At 39.7% G+C, this 20824-nt stretch overlaps 1 protein-coding gene across 5 annotated transcripts in view; it reads left to right on the top strand.

Annotated features, from left to right (window-relative positions):
• Window positions 1-20824, top strand: part of SH3KBP1 (SH3 domain containing kinase binding protein 1) — a 215106-nt gene that overhangs the window by 19165 nt on the left and 175117 nt on the right. For 4 of the 5 annotated variants that reach the window (XR_001877520.1, XM_017831489.1, XM_017831488.1 and 1 more), the window contains exon 2: window positions 4453-4610. Coding sequence is in view for 4 of the 5 variants with exons in the window: in XM_017831489.1 (XP_017686978.1) it covers window positions 4453-4610 (158 nt within the window). In the remaining variant the exon portion in view is untranslated. The remainder of the gene's footprint in view (window positions 1-4452; window positions 4611-20824) is intronic. The other variant, XM_017831491.1, reaches the window with a different exon arrangement.

Genomic DNA, 20824 nt, shown 5'->3' with positions numbered 1-20824 from the left:
AAAGCATCAGTTGTGACTGTATGGCTCTGGGGTGACAACCAAGGGTGTGGGAGCCTGGGTGGATTTCTCCTTGATGCTTTGGGTGAGAGTGAAAGGTGTGAGCATGAGTGGACAGATCCTGTGAGTAACAGCTGGTTGCATAGTTGGTGTCAACAACAGAATTCTACTTTTATGATCATGCAACCGGACATGCCTATCTTATATTGGCCTTTTTAGCCACCAACACGCTTGCAACAAATGTGGGTAGTGCCCTTCCCAAATCTTCGTTCGCGAAGCCCAGCCATGATGACTTTTATGATCATAAGACTCTGGCTTGGAAAAGATGGGATCCACCTGACTAGGGCAAAAGTATCTTTGCTAAGTATCTTATGAGCAATTGGTGGACCAGGTTGGCAAACAAAATGTGTGGGGGTACAAACAGTGGGGACCTTCTAATCAAAAAAGTCAGGACTGAAGGGGGCCCTTTTCAAGCATATCTGTATAGACAAGGAAGTGCCTTTCAGAATTACCTGCTACTCTTTTCTGGGAGGTCAGCATGGCTGGTTGCCTCTCTGAAAAGTGTGTGTTCTCATTCATATAGCATGGGATGCAAAGAAGAGGAATTACATGTCTTCATGCAGTTGCAGGGTTATGATGAGGCCTTCTTCAGAGAACTGGAATCTGGCTCATGTTGGCAGGACCTGGCCCTCATAGAGGATTTTAATCACCCTGATATCTACTGGAGGCATAGAGAAGTTTGTTTATGGACTGGGTTGGGTGTGAGTAATATAGGAGGTTTCTGGAGTGTGTTGTCTGCTCGATCTCATACTTGCAGAAGAAGAACTGTTTGTTGATCTGAAGGCTGAGAGCAGCCTTGGCTCCACTGACTACGAGATGATAAAAGTTCAGGATCCAGAAAGGAGGAGGGAAAAGGCAGAAAGCAGGATTTCAACCCTGGACTTGAAGAGGGAAGACTTCGGCTCGTTCAAGGCTCTGAAACCAGTGGGAATGTCCAGGGCAAGGTAAACCTTCCCTCAGTGGAAGAGAATCAGGTTAGGTAATATTTAAACGAACTGGTCATGTGCAAGGCCGTGGCCCTGGTGTGGTACGTGCTGAGGGAGCTAACTCATAGTGGGAGGCCCCTCTTGATAGTGACTAGAAAAGTCACTCTGATTAGGAGAGGTTCCTTAAGACTTGAAGAAAGCAAATGTACCTCCTGTCTTCAGGAAGAACAAGAAGTCTCTTTTTTTTTTGTCAAGAACTACAGACTGGTCAGCCCCATGTGAACCACTGACAGATGATGAAGAAAATAATCCTGGAAGCCATTTCCAAACATATGAAGGACAAGAAACTGGTTGGCAGTAGTCAGCATAGGTTTATGAAAGGGAAGTCATGTCTGAACAATCTGTTACATTTCTACGGTGAAATCACTGACTCACTGTTTACTTTGACTTCAGCAAAGTATTTGACACTGCCTCTCATATCTTAACAGACTGATGAGGTACAGACCAGGTAAGTGGACAGTGAGGGGGACTGAAAACTGACTGTGATCAGCAGCACTGACAGTGTTCCACAGGGAGGGGACAATGGGGCTGCTGCTTCTCAGTCTTCAGGAATGACCTGGATGACAGGGCAGAGAGGACTCTGAACAAGTTGGCAGGTAGTGCAAAAGTGGGAAGTGTTTGACTCCCCAGAGGATTGTGCTGCCATTCTTAGAGGCCTCAACAGGCTGGAGAGATGGGCTGCCAGGATCCTCATGAGCAGAGGCAGCGGTAAGTCCTGCAGCTGGAGAGGAATGATCCCAGGCAGCAGTACAGGCTGTGTCTGAGTGTCTGGAAAGCAGCTTTGTGGAGAAGGACCCAGGGATCCTGGTGGACAATAAGTAGATGATGAACCAAGACCTGGTGCTCATGGCAAGGGCAGGTCCTCACTGCCTGGGCTGCATTAGGCTGAGTGTTGTGAGGAGGTGAGGCACATGTGGAGTGCTGTGTCCAATTGTGGGTCCTCCAGTACAAGAGAGAGATGGAGATAGTGGAGTGAGTCCTGTGAAGAGCTGTGAAGGTTGAGGGATTGGACAAGCACGTGACATCTGAGGAGAGTGTGAGAGAGATGGGACTGTTCAGCCTGGAGAAGAGAAGGCTCAGGGTGATTTTATTGATGTGTCTGAAAGCATTTTTAATCTTAAGGGTGATTGAACACTGGAATTTCCTTCCTTTGAGATGTTCAAAATCTGGCTGCATAAGGCCCTGAGCAATCTGTGCTTTAGCTGTCTCTGCTTTGAATAAGGAGGTTTGGTCTACAGAGGTGCCTTCCAACCTCAGATGTTTCACAGAATATTCTGAGTTGAAAGGGACCCACAAGGATCATCAAGTCCAGGTCTAAAGTGAATGGCCTGTACAGGGATCAAACCCATAACCTTGGTGTTATTAGCACCATGCTGTAACCAGCTGAGCTGATCTCAGGCTTACACTGTGTGATTTAGGTAGTGGTTAGTGGTTTGTAATCTACTAGCAAGCTGATAATAAATGAAGTACTACCAGGGGCTGTCCTGGGACTTGCTGTGTTTAATATCTTTATCAATAGCTGGAGAAGGAGTGCATTCTCCCCAAGTCTGTGGTTGATACCAAATTGGTGGAACAGTTCATGTGCTAAAGAGCAGAGAGACCTGAGGCTAGAGGAACTCCAGGTGTCTATCTTGGAGAAGAGAAAACGAGAGGTCCGAATAGCACCCTGACAGTGCCCAGAAGTAGATGGAGTGAGTGCACAGCAGTGCATGGTGGGGCAACAAGACCAACGGATGAAAACTGGTACAAGAATGGTTCCAGTGGAATCATTCTCTCCATAGAGAGAAAACCTTTTTCCCAGTCAAACAATGGAGCAGATTCCCCTATGTGCCTTACCTACCTCTGTCCTTGGAGGTTTTCAAGACTGATGTGGACAAAGCCCTGAGTAAGCTGGTTTGACCTCAGAACTGGTCCTGCTTTGAACCTAACTAGAGACCTGAGGTCCCTCCGGGCCTGACTGACTCTGATTTTTCAGTTAAATTTCAGTGATGAATTTTTCATGTTCTGTTTGCATGTCAGCTTGTAATGTGTGGTGCCACTCTTCCTCTATTGCTGTTCATTATGTAGTTTAGCAGGCCTCTTGTGAACTGGTTTTATGATGGTTTTAGACTTCACAGAAGAAGCAGTAGTTGAATATTATAAGCCATAAACTTGTGCCTGGTATGTATCCAAAAGTCAGAACACTGTTTTAGCTCTGACTTGCAGGCTCTGGAGGAGGGACAGAGATGTTCAGCATTGTGACTGTGTGACATTTTGGGGGTGGAAAGAAGTAACTCTGCTTTCCTGTCAGCTTAATTCAATTTAGTGTGCAGGGCTTTTTATTTAGGCAGAACCTTTTTGCTGTCTGTGGTGTAATGGTTGGCTTTGCTTTGTGAGCTGGTATTGCCTGTTTGCAGGCTAGAGCTTGCAGAAAGCAGATGCCTGTTACTAGTTCTCATTTTGCTGTTTCGATGGTTGAAGTGCTAAATGTTTGGTGGAACATCCTGGGGCAAGGTTTTCCACTGAAGTAAACAGGACTAAGGTTTTACAGATATGGCTGTCCTAGACCTTGCCAGTCTGGCTCCTCCTAGTAGATATATGATGAACCACGAAATACAACTATGGCCACTTCAAGCCATATTTGAACACCCCAGGTCTATTATCTTTGATTATCTGAAGGAATTTTTCTGTCTTTATGACTTCTTTAATTCTCTGTAGGTTTCCAGGGACGGGGAGACCTCTTGGGAAAAGACAGAGATACACCATATAATGGTAGCAAGCTTATAATGCAAATCTGATAACAGACATTCAGAGCAGTAGGATTATTTCATCTTGATCCTCTGATACATAATCACAAGTGAAAGTAAATTTTTCTCCCTTTGGTGGAACCCTGTGGGAGCATGTTCATGAAGCAAAGCTTTGCATTTCTATATAAACAACAGTGAAACTCAGCATGATGCAAAAAATTCCTTTTAAATATTCTTTGGGTTGATAGTGACGCATTTAGCAAAGTAGTTGCAGTGGCTTCAAATACTTATGAATTTGAGAACCTTTCCAGAAATAAAATGCTTTAGAAATCCCATAAACAAAAGCTAAAATTTGTTCAAGAAATAAAAATAAACTTTGTAATGCTGCCAGAATAAATACTGCTGAAGCATCACAAATTGATTTCCTCTAAACAGTAAAGAAAAATGCATGCTATTTGTTGCCTTACCATGATAGGCATTCTTGTATTTTTTCACTTTGGCCTCTCACAGCAGTTACCCACAGAATGTTACCATTACATGTTGCCTATTTGATGTGCTCTCTTGGTTAAGCTGAATGTATAATTCACTGAGAATGTATAATTGCATTGATATTTTCTTATGCCTTTCAAAGGCATGAAAACTGAAATGTAGTTAATAATTATGCACGTGTGTTTCTCTTTTAGTGGAGGCGATAGTGGAGTTTGACTACAAAGCTCAACATGATGATGAGCTGACGATCACTGTAGGTGACATAATCACCAACATCAAGAAAGATGATGGAGGCTGGTGGGAAGGACAGCTCAAAGGCAGAAGAGGTTTGTTCCCTGACAACTTTGTAAGAGTGAGTACAAAGTGGAACTGTTCTTGTGTTGTGTGTATATGTTTTACGTACTGTGCTGTTCAGGGTAAATATCTCCCTTTATATCATGATATTTCTTATATCCAAAACCATAATAGATTGCATATACACATATATTGCATATATACAATACATTGCATAGATACATTACAGTGTTCTATTGAGGCAGTGCTACAAAGAAAAGATTACTTTCTTTGCAAACACAATGTAGTTTTGATATGCTGAAAATAAAAGAAACTACCCCTACATTTCTTTGCTGTTCAGTGATTATGTTTGACTTAGTGAGAACAAAGTGGTTATTCTAGAACGACTTACATGTCACTGCATTTGAAATATTTTCTCTTCTCTGTAACTGCTTCTGCTTCTCTGGAACGCTTTCTTAGGTTTTATAGAAGCTTTTTTTGTGAATATTTATTCCTGGCTAAACTAGTTGAGAATAATTAAAGTGGATTTTTCCATACAGTTGCCTATAAAAAACTTTTCAAAAAATCATTACTTTGTATTTTGTGTAATGTTTCATATAGCTTGCAGTAATTCTGGTTTTAGGAAAGCCATTCAGAGTTTTAGAAACATCTCTTTTTTTTTTTTTTTTACTGGCATCTGTGTGCACACATATGTCTGCACATAAGAGACCAGCTATTAGTACCTCTGGGCCTCCTTGATTTGTCATTGCAGACCTAGGCTGTTAGTTTCTATAAAACTCTATAAACTTGGCTCTCCATTATAAAAAAGAGAGCCAGAACTACAATAAATTACATAAATAGATTTTATGTTAATCTTTTACAACAGCTTCAGAGGATCTTTGGTACTTTCCCTTTTCTAAGGGTATAAGTGTCTTTTTCTTTTTTCTTTTTCTTCTTCTAACTGTGTAAGCCTGTTGTGTGTTTAGACATATGCACATCATGAAGTAATTTCATTTTGCTTCAATAGCACTGCATATGTCGAGGTAATTTGGGAAAGTGGTCTGGTGGCAAACGTAGCCAGCCCATAGCGGGGGGTGTGGGGGTGGACACAGGAGCCTCAGGTGTTTCTGTGGGGACAAACATACTCACATCCTAATCCTTGCTCCTGTCATTGCCAAGAAGAACGAACAGCTCTGTGTCTGTCAGGCCGTAAAGATTAGGAGGAAATAGCAGCCTCAGTGAGATGAAAGGGAGTGGAGGAGGAAAATGGATACCCTGTTTCTTGTTAATCTCTGAAAATCCACACTTTGGGGTAGGGGGAAGAAACTATTTTGCTTCTCATTATGTGTTGGTAATATTTTTCTGCTTGAACTCTGATGAACTGTGAAGTTCTGTGGGACAAATGCAGGCTTCCTCTAAGCTTTCTCCTGGCTGAATCTGCTGCTGATTTTAGGAGGTGCTGGATTTAGTGTTCTAAACAAATGTAGCCTCTGAATTTCTGTTATGGAAATATAATAATCTAAATATGAATATTTGCAAGTTCTCCCCCTTAGTACCTCATTTTTAAGGCCTCTTATTTCTAAAATGTCTTCAAACTGTGGCATCCTGTCGCATAATTAAAATATAAATAGCTTTTTCTCAATAGAAAGTTCTAAAACAACAGTAAATGGTTTAGATTTTCACAAAATCACAAAATACACTGAATTGGAAGGGACCCACAAGGATCACTGAGTCCAACTCCTAGCTCTGCACCCATTCTCATAAAATATTACTCCCCACTCTTTCCTTCCTTCCCTTCTTTTTCTTTTTTTTTTTTTTAGTCAGCATCCAAGACTGTCTTCTAAAAAACTAAAAACCACATCGTGTTCAAGCTGAGACTGAGGAAGAATTTAAAGTCAAATACGTTTTTCATAGTTGAGCATTTCCTCTCTAAATTAGGTAACATGGAGTGGAAGATAAAAATTTACCAAAAGTGTAGTTAGTTTATGAATCTCTTGAGTGAAAACCTTTATGTTTCTTCAGTTTTTCTTGTGTAAATCTCCTTGTATCTGGAGAGCTATAGTGAAACAAAACAACCATCCCATTAGAAAGCTGGTTGAGTGTGATCATTCTGCCCGGTAAGATTATAAATAATTGTGAACTTTCTCTTTTGTTTTTGGAAAATTTTTGACCCAGTGTATGCAGAGAGGAGCTCACCAGCAACCAGTTCATGCCCCATTGCCAACGTGTGTGTCAGCAAGGTAATTAAGAGGCAGGCAGGAAGGGGTGCTACAGATGAGTGGTGGACTTGAATGGAACTTCAAATTCCCATTGCTTGTTGGAGTTGGTTCTAAGAGTAGTTGAGAAAGTTACTCGAAGGTAAAAACTATTCATGAAATTCTTGAGGTACTTTGCATTCTACCTTCAAGTGGTGGGAATAATTTCTTATGGAAAAGCACTTTTCCTTCCTGTGATTTTATTTCCTTTTGAATAAGTTCATGATGACATTCCAAATAAACTGTTGGGGTTTGCAAAAATTGAATGTTTGGCTGAAATGAAACCATGGGATTAACATGGTAAGGAGTCCTGAATGGTCTCTGTTAGCATTTGTGCACAGATTATGGAGGTGCAGTTTGGAAGGAAAGATATGGAAATCAGAAATGAAAAAAATTAGGGAAATTGCAGTATATTGAAATGTTTATGAAAAGACAAAAATTTTAAGTGTTACTTAAGCAAATAAAACCCACCATATTTTTCAAGGGAGTAGTAGATCATGAATGTGGAAAAGACTTTTGGAGTTGCCTGTAGAAAAAGTGGTTTTAAATTTCTTGGAATAAATGCAAATTAGGAGAACACTGAAGTGGAGTTGTCTGAAGACAGATGTGAGAAAGAAAAGGAAAGGGGAGGTAGCAATAATATGTATGCAGTACATGTGCAGTAATTTTTTTTTCAAGGGACTTTCACTATGAAGTTGTATCAGAGGTGCTTCCTGTTCTTGAATCTGCAAAACAACTGCTCTGAATTTTTTGTATACAGCCACGAGAAAAAGAGATTCATACCCTTCTTATGCTCTGCAATTCACTATGCAAGGCGTAACAGAAAAGGTATTTGAAATTTATTTTCTGTTTTCATTGCTGAGTAGTCTGGGGCTATGGTCACTTGGAAGATTTTGTGGAAGAAGTTCATCTAAATGTGAGAAAAAAATCTTTGGTCTCTCTTTAAGATCTGACTTACCTTTGTCCATCTTTGAAGATACCTACTTTTATTAGAGTTACTGGTGCTAAATACGTAAGAAATGTATGAAAGTGTATCTGGTTGTTGTCTTTTTCTGTTTTCTTTCAATTTTTCAGGTAGAGAAATAGAAGTATGAGTGGAGAATTATGTATTGTTCCTGGCTGTCTGTTTTACTTCTCAGTTAAGCAGCTGAAAAAGAGGAGGTAGCAGGTGATTGCAGTGTTGTTCATTTACACGGTATAAAGTTGGTTTTCAATATCTTTCTGTTTTGAAAACTTTAACTTGAAATCCATACTCTGCACTGCAAAACTGTGTTTGTAAGTGTGACAGTGTCTGAGACAGATTTTGCTGATAGCAAATGAAGATGCAGAAAGCAGGAAACTGGTGCAGAGCCATGCTTGCTGGCTTTAATTTTCAAAGTGAATTCTATGTGGGATTGAATAGTGTTATACTGGTAAACTGAATTTCTGCATGTGACAACCTTAAAGCTTGTCTGTACTCCAGAGAGCTTGCCAATATTGTTAGCAGAACTGGGGGTAAATTTATTTTAAGTAAGAAGTTTAGTGGTAGTTGTTTTTGCAATTCTGGTGTATAGCTTGTGTTTTAGAATCAATGAAACAGGATAGGGAGTTTGTGTAGCTGTACTGCTGGCTCGGGTCAGAACAGCAACCTGGATTTCTTGTTATGGAAGCAGAATACAATCTTTAAATAGTGCATGTTAGTTGTAGGATGTCAGGGATGTTGATGCTGAATCGTAAGTACATGGTGGAGATCCTTATCTGTTGCTTGTCATTTAATTTTGTTCTCTGTGTTTTGTTTGTTTGATTTTAATTTCCACAACCATCCAGAGATTGCAGGGGACTGTGAGTGATTCCTTGCTGAGACCCCTGTGCTTGTTACACATCCCTATCCATCCCTGTTAGTGCTTTCATAAAACCTTTCATAAGACTGGTCCCGTGCACATGCAGAGGCCCTTTGCAGCCATAGTTTGGCTCCCGGGAGGGAAAAGAGAATATTCCCCATATTCCAGAACACTTTGGTTCCTGCAGTGCTTTCTGCTTCCCTGGCCCTTCAGCTGCTGTTTGGTACCTGTCAGGTCAGAGAAGCAATCAACTCCTGTTGGTCAGAGAAGCAACCAACTTCCCTCCTGCTTAGCCAGTAACTTGCACTCTCTGACACCTCTGTGACTTCCTGCTTTTACTTTGGGGCTGTAGGTTCGTATTGCCTTCACTGCTCCCCTCAGTACTCGGAGTACTGTTAATTAAGTGATGTCTGTGTCAGCTTTGCCTAAGTAGCCGCTTGTCACAGTTCGATTCACTTAAGAGTTGGACTCAATGATCCTTGTGGGTCCCTTCCAACTCACAATATTTTGTGATTCTGTGAAAGTTATGACATCAGTGGAGGCGCTGAGGTTGTATGTAGACTGGGGAAAGCAGTGTTATTTCTGTCCATACCTGAAAAGATAACTTGCTTTATGATTCAGTGAATGGTTATGTTGGGCTTTTTGGTTTGATTTTGTTCTTTTTTTATGCATACTTGCCAGGAATTTGCAATTCAGTTACTGAACTTCTTGTGTGTGTGTGTGTGTGTCTGTCTGTCTGTCTGTGTGTGTTGGAAGTCTTACTAGAATACTGTCTATGTATTCGTTTTAAGGAAATATTTTAGATTGTAGCATCCTAACTGTTAGGTTGTCTTGGGAATAAAAGCCAGGACTACTAGTTTCTTATTCCACATTCTGCGTATGGCCATTAAACTTGTTATCCTTACAGTGAAATGTAAGAGAATATAATTAGTGAAAGAAACTCAGATTGGTTCCATCATGTGAAAATGTTGCCTCTTTGAGCTTTTGTTTCTGTCAACAGCAATTAAGATTTTGTGGGGAGAAACATAACATCATGGGTGTGTTATTTTGTATTATTGTTGCTCTTACTGCAGTGAAAGTAAAACTAATAAAACAAAATCTTTCTCCCTTTCCCAACCCATATCCTCAAAGACACAGATCTGCAAGATGGTCTTGTACCAGTCAATAGTCTCTGACTTGGCTGCGTTCGCTCTTACAAGGGAATTGAGCACTCTGGGCTCTCCTGGATGCCCAAGGCATGATTACAAATGATGTCACACCTCAACCTGTTTGTCTGGATTCAGAGGAGATGGGAGAGCTCCCATCGAGGCAGCTGCCCTGGGTGTTTGGCCTGGAAGTGATTTGAGACTCCCAGGCAGTGAGAGAGGCTCTTTCCCATTCCCTGTGACAGGTCACTGGTGATACTCCCAGCTGGATGGGAAGGGTGCCACGCTCATTGCAGTCAGCAGAATGGATCCCGTATGTTTATCGTGGGGGCAAGCGTGGAGTTGGCTGGCTGGTGGTGATCGGTTTGTTGGATATGTTTTCACGGCAGGCTTTGAGAGGGGGATTTCCTCGGGGGAGTGTGGGGGTGTGGAACAGACAGGACAAATTGTTGTTGTTTGGGGCTGTCAGCTGTTGCATGTTTTGTGGGAACCAGCCTGTGAACATTTTATGAAGTATGTGAAAGTGAGAGGGTTTTAAATACGTGCAGCAGTCATGTAGTGAACACACAGTAATGTGAAGCTTCAGTATTAAGGTTTTATTAGTTTTTAGTGACTAGTACATTGTATTTCAAAAAGTAACCTTCTGAAAAGACATTGGCTTACTTGTAATTGTATATTGATAGAACTGATGGAAATCCAGCCATGGATCCAACTTCTCCCATGGCAGGGGAATTTGAGGGAAATGGTCTTTAAGGTCCCCTCCCCTAACCATTCTATGATTCTATGAAATTTATGATTTTGCAAACAAAATGCGTTGCTTTTCATTCTTTATGCATTGTAATTGCTGATGTTTAAAAACATTCTTATTTAAATACACATAATATTGTTTTACCGATAGAGTTTAGTGTAGGTAGTATAAGTTAATATACAAAGGAAACTCAATTATTTCCTCTTCTTGTTCAGGTTTGTCTTTTGTATTCTTAAGAAAACCTCAATAGAGTATTCCTGTTTAAAATATGCTGTTGTTTAAATTGTAAATTACAAAAAATACCCGCAAAACACAACAAATTTGGACTAAAAGGGAAACTAAACACTTTTCTGTTTTCCTCTTTCTGAAGCTCCAAGCCATGAGGAGAATCTAATCAGAGACTGAAACATGGACTGAATGTGCTATCTAGAAGTTATCTTTTCAAAGATAACTTCTTTGGAGATATAATATCATAATTCTTTAAAGTAGCTTCAGTTTCTTCAGAACTTAGTTATATGCTATTATTATTTGAAGTCTGTGTTATATAGAGAATTCAATGTGGTTATGGCAATAGCCTCTTAAAGTAGCTTCCATAAGGATTTATAGAATTGATAGGATTAGATGGTTGATGACGTTTCTCCAGCCTAGCCCTAAAAGGTTGGGAGGCAGAGAAGGTGTCCTGAACTTATACTTTCTCTTCCCTGAAATCAGTTTTTTCTTTTTTTTTCCCCTCTGGCAACTTTACAAGCTCCGGATGTTTTTATTTTCTCTGTAGATTGTGTGTGTGTGGGTATGTTAGTAATCCATGTATTTTGGTCTGATTCATTTTCACACTTGTTCTGGCAATTGTTTTACTGTTGGAGGAGGCTGCTGTGAGAAACTCTTCTCTGTAGGTAAAATCTATAGAGGTGCTTAGCAGCATTTGCTAAATATATCTTGCAAATATATATCTTGAAAAATATACTTCTACAGTTTGGGATTTAAAGAGAGTACAGCTGTGTATCTGATTTTTCCTGGCAGGACCAAAAAAATCATTAAAATTCTTAAAACACAAGCTCCTAGAAAATTGAATTGCAGTTCAGTCCCACTGCTATTTGAAGATAACGTGTGAATACTTGTCAATATTTCCACCTTTTTTGCAATTTAATTACAAGACCCTGAGGTGGATTCCCTCAACTTTAGGAAACGTTATCTGATTCTGATGGTTTTAATATTTGTTTGCAAAAAAGTAAGAGAAAGAGTATTCTGAATGCCTGTGGTGTAGCTGCAGCATTTAATAATCGTAATTGTGAAGGGTTGTACTTCAAGTTTAGTCTGCCAAATAGTCCATTTTCTCCATTACAATGATCCAGACTTCATCTACTGATTTTCTTTCAGTTTGTATTACTTAAATTTTAAGTAACAGTAACAGTAAGTAAGAATGAAGATGGGAGCAAGAGGGACATGTAGAAAAAAAGAAAGCTATCAGGGATTGCAAGACTAGTTGCTCTAACTGCGGCTGTCATGACTTAATGGTACTGTTTACTTCTGATTAAACACTATAATTTATTAATAGTAAATATAGGTGTGTATGTGGGGGTTGTTTAGAGATGTTGATTTTTAATTTATTTAGATTTTCTCTGTTGTATTTGGGTTTTACTTCTATGTACAGAAGTGCTGGGTTTTTTGTGAGGTATCATGTATAGACTATTTAACAGCTTTCATGTTTTTATAAAGTGTCGTTCCAGTATCAACTGAAATGACAAACTATTTGCGTTATTTGCTATTAGAAATAATGTTTGAGTAATTAGGTATCTTTGTGTTCTGTGTCTGTAAGGGCTGCAATTTCCTCCTAAAATCTTATGGGAACCATTGGGGAAGCTGATGGTGAAGACAGTCCTTAAAGGATCCACCATTTCTTGCTGTCACTTAATTATTTACTCTACTAGAATTTCACTGGTGCTGTTGGTAAAATTATAATAGGACAGAGTACATTAGAGCAGTTTAGGTTTATGATCAGGGAACATGTTGTTCTCTTCAGAGTTGGAAAGAGATGAGTGTATGTGAGTCTCGTAATCCTCATTTTTTGGCTTCGTTACAGCCATATGAAATATATTATTGCATATATATATATACATTCTAGTTGTTTAGTTACCCTTGGAAAAGACAAAAGTGCAAGTAAACTACCATCCCATCCTGTAGTAGGATGAGTTATTAGTTTTGACTTCAGACTTCTTCAGTAATGGATACTTAACGCTAAAGGTTGTGATGGGGGATGGTGAGGAATGAAAGGCAAGAAACAAGTAAAGCATACGTTTTTAAAAATAACATTGGTACCTCCTTGCCAGTGAAAAGGAACAAGGCAAACCTATCATCTTTACAGAAAGAGGTAATGACTTCTGCTTTTATTGAATTTTTTTTTGACTGAGAATATTGAGGGAAATAAATGCGTCACAAGTAATTCAAGAACTGTGCAAGGTTTATGTATTTGCTGCTTCACAAAACCTCGATTTGTCTATTTCCCACTTCACGAGGACTCACTGCACCTTCTGAAAGATTGATTGAGTACTCGTTCTTCCAGAGAACTTGCATTCACCTTCCCAGAAGCCATAAGCCAATATTGTCAAAAGCCTTGATTAAAAACACCTTTCCAACAGAAACCGTCTTTAAAACAGAAACTTCTTTCGTAACTTTCTTGGTTGCAAGTTATTCCCATTATTTTGGCTGGTTCACGATAGCCAACTCAGCTAAGCCTTGTTTTCCCTTTTAAACATGCTTTGGTGTGTTTGGGCAGCCTGATTTATCTGTCAGTGTTTACTTAATAACTGATAACACAAATCAAATGAAAATCTTTTTTATCCTTTTGGCTGAAAATGATTCTCTTTGTATTTGGAGCCAAGATCATCATGACATTCAGCATTCCTTTTGCCACCTGTGTTTATCAGCTTTTTAATTGCTTGATTGTTTTGTTTTTGTTTTTGTTCCCTCGCCCCAAGCTTCCTTATGGTGCTGCCCCCAGGGCCTTGCCAGCAGGTGAGCAGACTGCCTGTCCTACTGCACATTGCTGTCACCTTGTCTGCATCACATGGCCATGGCACTTCAGAGACATGGTTCATACACTGTCATCAGCCACTGCTGAGTCACTGGCCCAATGAGTACCTAATAATTATAGGTAGAAGAAGATAAAATTCAGATCTTCATGTTTTCTTTATGCTTCTCAGATGTCCTATGTCTTAATTTTATTGTACTGTCAAGTACAAAGACAAAATGTAATTTGTTCCTCCTTCTAAAATGACCTTCTTCCAAGATTGAATTGCAGAAATATAGATGGAAAAATGTCTGTAATTCAGAGCTATCATGTTAACTATCTTGAATAAAAAATATCTAAAATTCACCGACCAAAAAGGTGCACATGTGTCTCAGTGTAGCTCTCAGTAAATTTTTTATTGCTTCCCTTTTGTTTTAGAGGAGTCTAATTCTGAAACTTAGTCGAATAGTTGCTATATTTTGTTTCATGAAGTTAGGTTCTTCTAAGTGAAAGGTGGTGTGCGTGTACAGAAGGACATAAGCTTTTTTCTTCTGTTCCCACACACCTTATTAATTTTGCAGCCTTCAGTTGATTAGTAATGGTCTGTGGTGTGTTACTGTATTTACCTTTCTTTGACTCTGAGGGATCTGTCCCTTCAAACTGAGAGCACTGGAAGGCCTATGGTTGTGAATTTGAGTTGATCAGTTTTCATGAACGAATTGTCACAATTAGGTTAATTAAAAAACAAAAACTGGTTTGTTACTGATGTTGTGTAAAAGTGTATAATGCTAAGGTTAAACTAAAATCCTGGAAGGATTTGAGTTAGCTTGCTGTGAGATATCACCAGTATTTTTCCCTGTAGAAGGAAAGATCGTATGTACTTTGAAACCTCCTTTCAGTAGTTCACAGAATAACTAGGAGGATACAACTGCTTACATCCACCACTTCTTGTGGGACTGAGCACTGTATTTCATAGTCATTAATTGCTCTGTGGTTCTGCATAGAAAACTTTCCAATTTCTCTATTGTCATCTGACATGTTTTTAGTAGGTAATATGAACTTCTGCAGCCTTTCAGACAATGTGAAAGTTTTTTAAAGACTATTCAAACTGGTAGACGTCAGGGGAAACTTTTGAGTAAGTGGAGGAATTAAACTGTAAAATAAATGCTCGTTTTCAAACTATAATCCCTTTCCTGGTGTTTTCAGCAATACATATATATGTGTTCATGCAGTAGGTGTGCATACTGTGTGTATGCTGTATGCAGAAATAAACACTGGATCTAAAACCAGAACATACAAATTAAGGTATGAGAAATTATTTTTAAAGGGACTTTCATTTTACAAAATAAAGAAAGGAAGTTTATTCTCTGGTATCATCCATTAATTCAACCTTTTTTACTCCTCTAAGCAATTGCATAAGGTTGTGGTTTTTTAAATCTGAGAGTTTTTACAAACAAGTAGAATGTGTGTTGCTTGTGCCTCTGAACCCTGGTGACACTTGCAGTGACACTCTGTAATATTGACCCCATTTCTTTGTGCTGGGATTTTTACCACTGCATTATTTCCTTAGTGAACATTCAGATATTTAGAAAAGAGCAGTTTTTGTTTGGTCTCTTTAAATTGAGTGTACTATACTCCCAGTAGTTTGCTTTTTTTAAGGTTCATGTGTTTCCATTAGAAGCTGCCCTTCTCTTCCCACTTCCCCACCCCACAGCTTCTGTGTGGGTTTTATTTTCTCATGGAGCTGAAACTGGGTGTACAAGTTACAGGGTTGAGGAGCTCCTGCAGGGCTTCCTTGCTCATGCCTGGAGTTACTTGTAATGTGTTGGTAACCTGCCTCTCCAATCTCTGTACCATGTCCTTCTGCTGTCAAATTGTAGCTCCATGACACTGAGCGCCATAAAGAATGAGAGAAAATACTTATTATACCTGTGTCAGAAAGAGGTTTTTATTTGAAGACTGGTTATATTAGTGGAGGCTTTCTCAGTCACGCCTTTGATTGAGCCTGTCTGTACTAAAATGAGATTCTCAAGTCCTACTATTGAAGAATGTATGTGGAAGGACAGACAGGGAGATGGGATTTGAGTTTTAACAACCAGCAGTGCCAGGATTTGCTAATGAGTGCTAACAGATGTATTTGTTTTCTGCTGATGTTTTCAGACATTCAGAAAGTAAAAACAGGATTTACAGGGAGAGGCTAAATTACTATCTCTTACTAGACTGCGTTGTTGGAAAAATTGACTAGGCTCCCAGACTTGGTATCCTCTCATCAGATCTGGCAACAAGCAATGAAATTAAAGATAAATACTGGCTACAGGCAATTATTTTTAGTTAAAGCCAATTAATATTAGCTGGTTAGACTGCTTGAGAGAAAAGGGAAGTTTGCATCACTGGAGCATGATACAGAGTAACAGGGGGAGACTTGAACTTCAAACAGCATTCTTGGTACTGTGCTGCCATTATAGTGACACCATCATTTTATTCAGATTCATCTCAAAATAGTAAGATTTTGCATTCCTGTTGCTGTCAGGGAAATGCAGGTAAGTAGGACTTGCGAAAAGGTGTCACGTGATGCTGTAATGGATTTGTGAAGTAAACCACCACAGATGCAAAGATACATAGGATAAAATAATACAAAACCAAAATATTCTTTGTAGACATTATGGATGAACAACCTCACTTGTGGTAGGAATATGCATCTCCTGCTCTGGTGTACCATTGTTCTTTCATGGTTATAAGAGTGTTAGTGTAATGTATTGCCAGAGAGCTCCTGCTATGCAGCAGCTGTATAGCAAAGCTTTGCTTCGGGGCCATCTAGTAAAACCCTGCACAGGAAGCAAACAGGCTGTACCAGTAAAAGCTCAGTCAGTTAAACCAGTTTAGCCAGTTTAAGTCATTGGTAGGAGCTTCTGCTGGTTCAATTACAAATCACACCTGGTAGTCTTCCTGCTTCAGCTATGCTAACAGAAGTTTGCAAGTAGGTACCATTTTGGGAAATTCCACTTTGGTTGTTTACCATATGTAGCACATTGTTGCATTGTAGTCTTTTCCTTTTTTTCCCTTCTCCTTTTGTATCTTTTTTTCCCGTCCTCTCCAAGGAATTTACAGCTATGCCTCTTAGTTGAACGTAGCTGCTCTTGGATATGGTTATTAACTACCTGCCTCTCTACCTGATACATTTACTGCACTCTTGGAAGGAACAAGAGAAGTTTAAGGTTTGAATTCTGTAAGTGGAAGAAACAGAGAGTAGTTAATATTCAGATTTTATTCTCAAGTGAAAGAGCTAGAATGAATAATGACAGCTGTGTAAGCTGTGCGAGATAATAGGACAGCATTTAAGATCCACATAACTATTGCTTTTTCATAAAACAGTAACATTAACTCTGTTTTTGTATTCAAATATTAGCAGATGAGACAACTGGAAAGGACTGATTGAACAGTTTCTCTAGCATTTTTTTAAAGTGAAAGGGATGCCTACTCGGTGTCTGGAAAAAGTTGCTTTAAGATGAACCCATAGTGAGCTAACTCCACTGTACAGGAAATGTAGCTAAAGCACCCAGTGACGTTGTTTAAAATGTTAATGAAGCATTTTTGTGCACTGCAGAAACCATAGCTATGCTAGCACAAAACCCAAGTTGTGTTCAGTGATGTACTGCCTTGCAGCTCCACTCTCCTGGGTGCACTTGTGTGCAGAGAGAAAAGCTGTACAGCTTGTACTGTGTTAGATTGCTTTCATGAAAGTTCTAAGAATGATGTGACTATGCAAAGTTTGGGAAAGCACAAGTCTGATGAGGAAAGAAACAGAATAAATAAGAAAAGACATGGAAGAAATGGGCATGGGACAAACCACATAAATTCAGGCATCTCTTGACAGTGTTGAAAAAAGCAGTGCTCTAATATCTGCCAATTAAGTGGTGGATTACATAGGAACTTCTCTAGAACCTGGTTCTAGCCTGTAGCACTTCCTTCCCATTGCTGTCTCCAACTTAACCTATTGGGACAGAAGTTATTCAACATACTGTCTATTCCTGAGTTTAGGAAAGGTAACTTCTTGGGAATCAATTCTGCCACACTGCTTGTGTTAAAGCTTATTGTGGACAGATTATGATTTTTGCCAAAAACTCTGTAATAGCATAGTTCCCCACAGGAAAGTCAGATGCTGTTATAATACGTGGTCAATCTTTTTTTCATTGTAGCTCACAGGATGTATATATGTTCTAAAAAATACATTTTAATCTGCAAGGTGGTGTTTTAGTTAATCATGTAAGTAAGAATGAGTGTTGGAATTGCTTGAATGGTAATGTTTTACATGGCTTAATTTCTTTTCCTAGCCCTCATATGAATGCTTGCTCTGTGTTATGATTGATTGCAAAAGTAAAGATAACTTTATTTGCAGTGTTTTTGCTTTGGGAGACCTATTTTATTCTGTCAAATGTCATTCAGTAACACTAGGTTATATTTGCTTCCACAGTATAAAGCATTCTCTCCTCTCTCTATCATTGCTGCAACCCAGCCTGATATCTGAAAAACAAGTGTTATTTTCATTCATACATCATAAAGGTAGCATAGACAGATCTGATACAATGCCTAACCCACAATAAAATCTCAGAGGAGATTAGTTCCAGACAGAAAATTGATTTTCTCAGAAGAAACCTTAAGGGATGCTCCTGGGGAGTAGTAGAAAGCAAAAATTGATCATCTTTTCAAAAAGGAAAAGAAGGAGAATTTGGGGAACTCAAGCCTCACGTTGACCTCCTGGAGTAATTTTCAAACACATGAAGGACAAGAAACTGGTTGGCAGTAGTCAGCATAGATTTATGAAAGGGAACTCATGTCTGAACAATCTGTTAGTTTTCTACCATGAGATCACTGACTTGGTGGAGTGGATGTTGTTTATGTTGACTTCAGCAAAGTATTTGACACCTCCTTCCATATCTTGACAAACTGATGAGATGCAGACCAGGTAAGTGGATGGTGAGGTGGACTGAAAACTGTCAGAAGTGCCAGACTCAAAAGGTTGTGATCAGCAGCAGGAGGTCCAGCTGAAGGCCAGTCACTGGCAGTGTTCCACAGGGAGGGATAATGGGGTGATGCTTCTCAGTCTTCAGGAATGACCTGGATGACAGAGCAGAGAGGACTCTGAGCAAGTTGGCAGGTGATGCAAAAGTGGGAAGTGTTTGAATCCCCAGAGGATTGTGCTGCCATTCTTAGAGGCCTCAACAGGCAGCAGTACAGGCTGTGTCTGAGCGTCTGGAAAACAGCTTTGCAGAGATGGACCCAGGGATCCTGGTGGACAACAAGTAGATGATGAGCTAAGACCTGGTGCTCATGGCAAGGGCAGGTCCTCACTGCCTGGGCTGCATTAGGCTGAGTGTTGTGAGGAGATGGAGCAATGGGATCCTTCTCCCTTTCTCCTTTCTGTTGAGGCACATGTGGAGTGCTGTGTCCAACTGTGGGTCCTCCAGTACAAGAGAGAGATGGAGATAGTGGAGTGAGTCCTGTGAAGAGCTGTGAAGGTGGATGAGGGATTGGACAAGCACGTGACATCTGAGGAGAGTGTGAGAGAGATGGGACTGTTCAGCCTGGAGAAGAGAAGACTGAAGGTTTTGTTATTGATGTGTCTGAATACATGATGTGATGGAGTACAGAAAGTGGAGCCAGAATCCTCTTGGCAGTGGAAGGAAGAGAGACAATGGCTATGAATTGAAATATAGGAAAATCATTTAAGCATAAGAAAAAATGTTTTATTGTGAGCTTGGCCAAACACTGGAACAGGTTGTCCAGGGATGTTGTGGACCCTTCGTCCTTGAATGTAATTAAAAGCCTGCAGAACACAACCTTCAGTATCCTGCTCTCATTGACCCTGTTCTGAGCAGAGGTGCCTTCCTGCCTTCAGCCATTCTGTGAGTCTGTGAAAGCAATTAGTTGGCTCACAGTACTTTGGCTCTATAGACATCACTCAGCTAAGGAGTAGTAAACAGGAGTGTCAGTTGAAGTATGGAGGACAAGACACCTAGAGGCTGTATCTGGGGAACAAGTGACGCCTTTTCTGTATAATCAAGTAAAGTGTTGGTTTTAGTTTCCACTTCTATGTATAACTACGTATTTTTTCTCTCAATGAGCAACATGTTTCACACTGCAATTAAAAATATGTCTTTCCCACTGCTTATATGCACATGCACTTATGCCAAGAATAAAGAAGGAGGTTGCACCAGCATTTTGAAATTGTAATTCTTGAAGCACTTGAATAGGCTGAGTGAACTCTGGTGCCTTTAGCTGATTCTTTTTTTTTTAATGTAAAACCTAGCTTTCTGCAGGCCATACTTTTATGTGCATCCCTTCCCCTCTGTCCTTCCTTCCCATATGCCTCAAGTTCTGAAGTGACCTTTAACTGTGAAGAGGTGAGTTGTTAATTTATTACAAGTAACCCTTTGTGAAAGCAGGCAGCTGCAGAGAGTATCCACGTTCTGTGAAAGACAGCAATACAAATTCAAGGCATGTCTGATGTAAAAGAATCCAGGGGGAGAAGAATGGTTAGAGGTAACTGCTGATAAAACTCGTGTACAAAGAAATAAAAATATCAGAGTATCAATCAATCTGTTACTCTGAGTAGCTTCAAATTACTCAGAGGGGTGGGGAGGAGGTAACTGATTAACGTGTGTGAGTGTGTATGTGTCAGTTGGTTTATGAACGAGAGAGCAAGGGCATAAGATGAGTTTGGAAAACATCTCTTAGTTCATCCCCCTACTCTTGCAGGCTCTGTGTTTCACATTTATGAAGATTCATTGTGTTGTTGCTGTGCCCAGCAAATGCTGCTTGAGAATCAATTTGCTCTTGTGCTTAGCAATGTTCATTTATACTTTATCCTTGTGAGTTCAGATGGCTTTTTGGGTTTTTTTCCCCATGATGTTTCATCAATCCTGTTTGCTCTTTGATCTTAAGCAGACATTGAAGGTCTTCTCTTTGCTTGAGATACTGTGGTGAGGTAGGCTTTCATTCTCTTGAGAATACTGGTAGCACTTCTCTCTATTTTATTTTACAGTGCATGTTATGTGCTGGGCAGACATGACATGATAGAGTGATACACAGTAACCCAGATTAAGCTTCAGTATTGCAGTGTATATTGACTTTGACTTAGCCATTATCCATTTAATAATTTTCTGTCGTTTTCACTAACCTGTGAATCAATTCATGGACGTGTATTTGTCAAATGGACTCAAAACTATGTGAGAAGCAAAATCTGCATGGTACTTTGGAAATCATAGGAATTTTTAATAGCTAGGGATTTTTCTAGCTAGTCTGAATTGCTATAACTTTC

Source organism: Lepidothrix coronata, unplaced genomic scaffold (assembly GCF_001604755.1).
Source record: "Lepidothrix coronata isolate B3197 unplaced genomic scaffold, Lepidothrix_coronata-1.0 Scaffold191, whole genome shotgun sequence".
NCBI classification, from domain to species: Eukaryota; Metazoa; Chordata; class Aves; order Passeriformes; family Pipridae; genus Lepidothrix; species Lepidothrix coronata.
This window is presented reverse-complemented; position numbering and strand designations above follow the sequence as displayed.